Genomic DNA, 1,656 nt, shown 5'->3' with positions numbered 1-1,656 from the left:
CTTTGGTGTTTTTGACGAGTTACTTTCATTTTTGCTTCTACTTTTCATTTAAAATACGTTTCCATTCTCAGCAAGTTTCTAAGGCTCTTCTACATATTAAAAAAGTTGTTTAACATCTGAGTGGCGCACTACCACTACTAGTGGTGAGAAAGTGTATTGCACCTTATTCAAAATCAATGCGCTGCGGCCCAAAGTTAAAAACTGTTGTTCTTTTGAGGCCCTCAAGGTGGTGCTCGCAGCTCACAATTGGGCCGTGGCCCATGGATTAAGAATCTTTGCATTAGGGTAAAGAGGATGACTTATTAATACTGCAGAGTTTATACATTTGTGGTAAAAAAATAAGCATCCCATTTTCATTTTAAAGTTTTACGTATAGAAAGTAAAACAAAATCCGATTAGATCTATATAAACTTACTTTCCAGGTAAGGAGCTGTCATTGAGTTTGTAATAATCTGGAGAAAATCCCTCGTACATGCACCACAGGGCCCAGTCAAAGGCGTGAGCTGATGGAAGGTAATGAACAACCTTGAGATCATCAAAGTTAACTCGATCAAACACAGGAGAAACCACCGTGGTCCTGTCCGCTTTGATCTGGGTCAGTAAAGGTTCTGCCCTGGATGAGGGGAAGAAAAAWATATTTCTTTTAGTTAAGCTTCTTCTAATTCTCAACAGAGACAAGCCTTTGTAATTTTCCAACTGTTACCACAATGGGTCACCAAAGAATGAAAAACTATTTTCAGCTACAGTGCATAGTGTCTAAATAATGGGCACTACATTTAAAAGCTTGAGGGACTGTCGCACTTAAAAGGATCAACAGATACAAAAGCATAGGCATGAAAAGCCAAATAAGCTATTTGCTAAGTCATGTTTTATTGCACAACTGGGCGTATTGGATATTCCAATGGAAAAATCTTGTATATCCACGCATGCTCACAAACAGGTGTTCAGATCCAGGGGGTTCTGACTGGTCACTGAGTGTGTATATATGTCTGTGTGTGTGTATATCTACAGAATGTATGTATATATGCTTTACAGAGAAATTATAATTAATTTTATTATATGGATGTGTCTTTTGTTGCTATGTTTTCTTATATCCGCTTATTTTCAGATGAGCAGACAGATGTCAGGTGTGTGGCCTTGTGTTTTTTTGGTGTATATTTAATATATTTTCTAATCTCTCTTTCAATCTTTCTAATTACATTTCCTCTTTTTTCTCTTTTCCTCTTTCCTCTTTATAAAAAAAAATCAGTGATGATGAAGAAAGGAGGAAACTATTTAGTTCTTTCTACTGAAGTAAAAAAAAGGAGAACAACAAAAAAAGGGATCCGATCAACAGATACAAAAGCGTTGACACGAATAGCCAAATAAGCTATTTGCTAAGTCATGTTTTATTGCACAACTGGGCTGGTGTACCAAACTTTGCTTCAGCTATAAAAACAGACACAAGACCAGAAGACTGCCAGTCTGAGCTGACAAACAGCAACACGTGTTGCACAAGCTGCCCCCGTGAATCAGACTGTGGTCTAATGAACACTTTGAGACTGTCTGTGCAAACAAGGGGCTTTAGGTCAAAATACAACCAGCTAATTGTCCTACACTAAGTGACGCTGATTATTACACTGCCTGAGGTCAGAGGATACTCCCCAGGAGAAAATG

At 37.9% G+C, this 1,656-nt stretch overlaps 1 protein-coding gene across 1 annotated transcript in view; it reads right to left on the bottom strand.

Moving 5' to 3' along the window:
- LOC106537038 (probable polypeptide N-acetylgalactosaminyltransferase 8) overlaps nt 1–1,656 on the bottom strand; it is a gene marked incomplete in the record, with an annotated part of 16,705 nt that overhangs the window by 6,416 nt on the left and 8,633 nt on the right. Inside the window, 1 exon segment of the mRNA XM_014034406.1 lies at nt 416–613. Coding sequence (XP_013889860.1) covers nt 416–613 — 198 coding nt within the window.

The sequence above is a fragment of the Austrofundulus limnaeus genome, unplaced genomic scaffold (genome assembly GCF_001266775.1).
Source record: "Austrofundulus limnaeus strain Quisiro unplaced genomic scaffold, Austrofundulus_limnaeus-1.0 Scaffold7, whole genome shotgun sequence".
NCBI classification, from domain to species: domain Eukaryota; kingdom Metazoa; phylum Chordata; class Actinopteri; order Cyprinodontiformes; family Rivulidae; genus Austrofundulus; species Austrofundulus limnaeus.
This window is presented reverse-complemented; position numbering and strand designations above follow the sequence as displayed.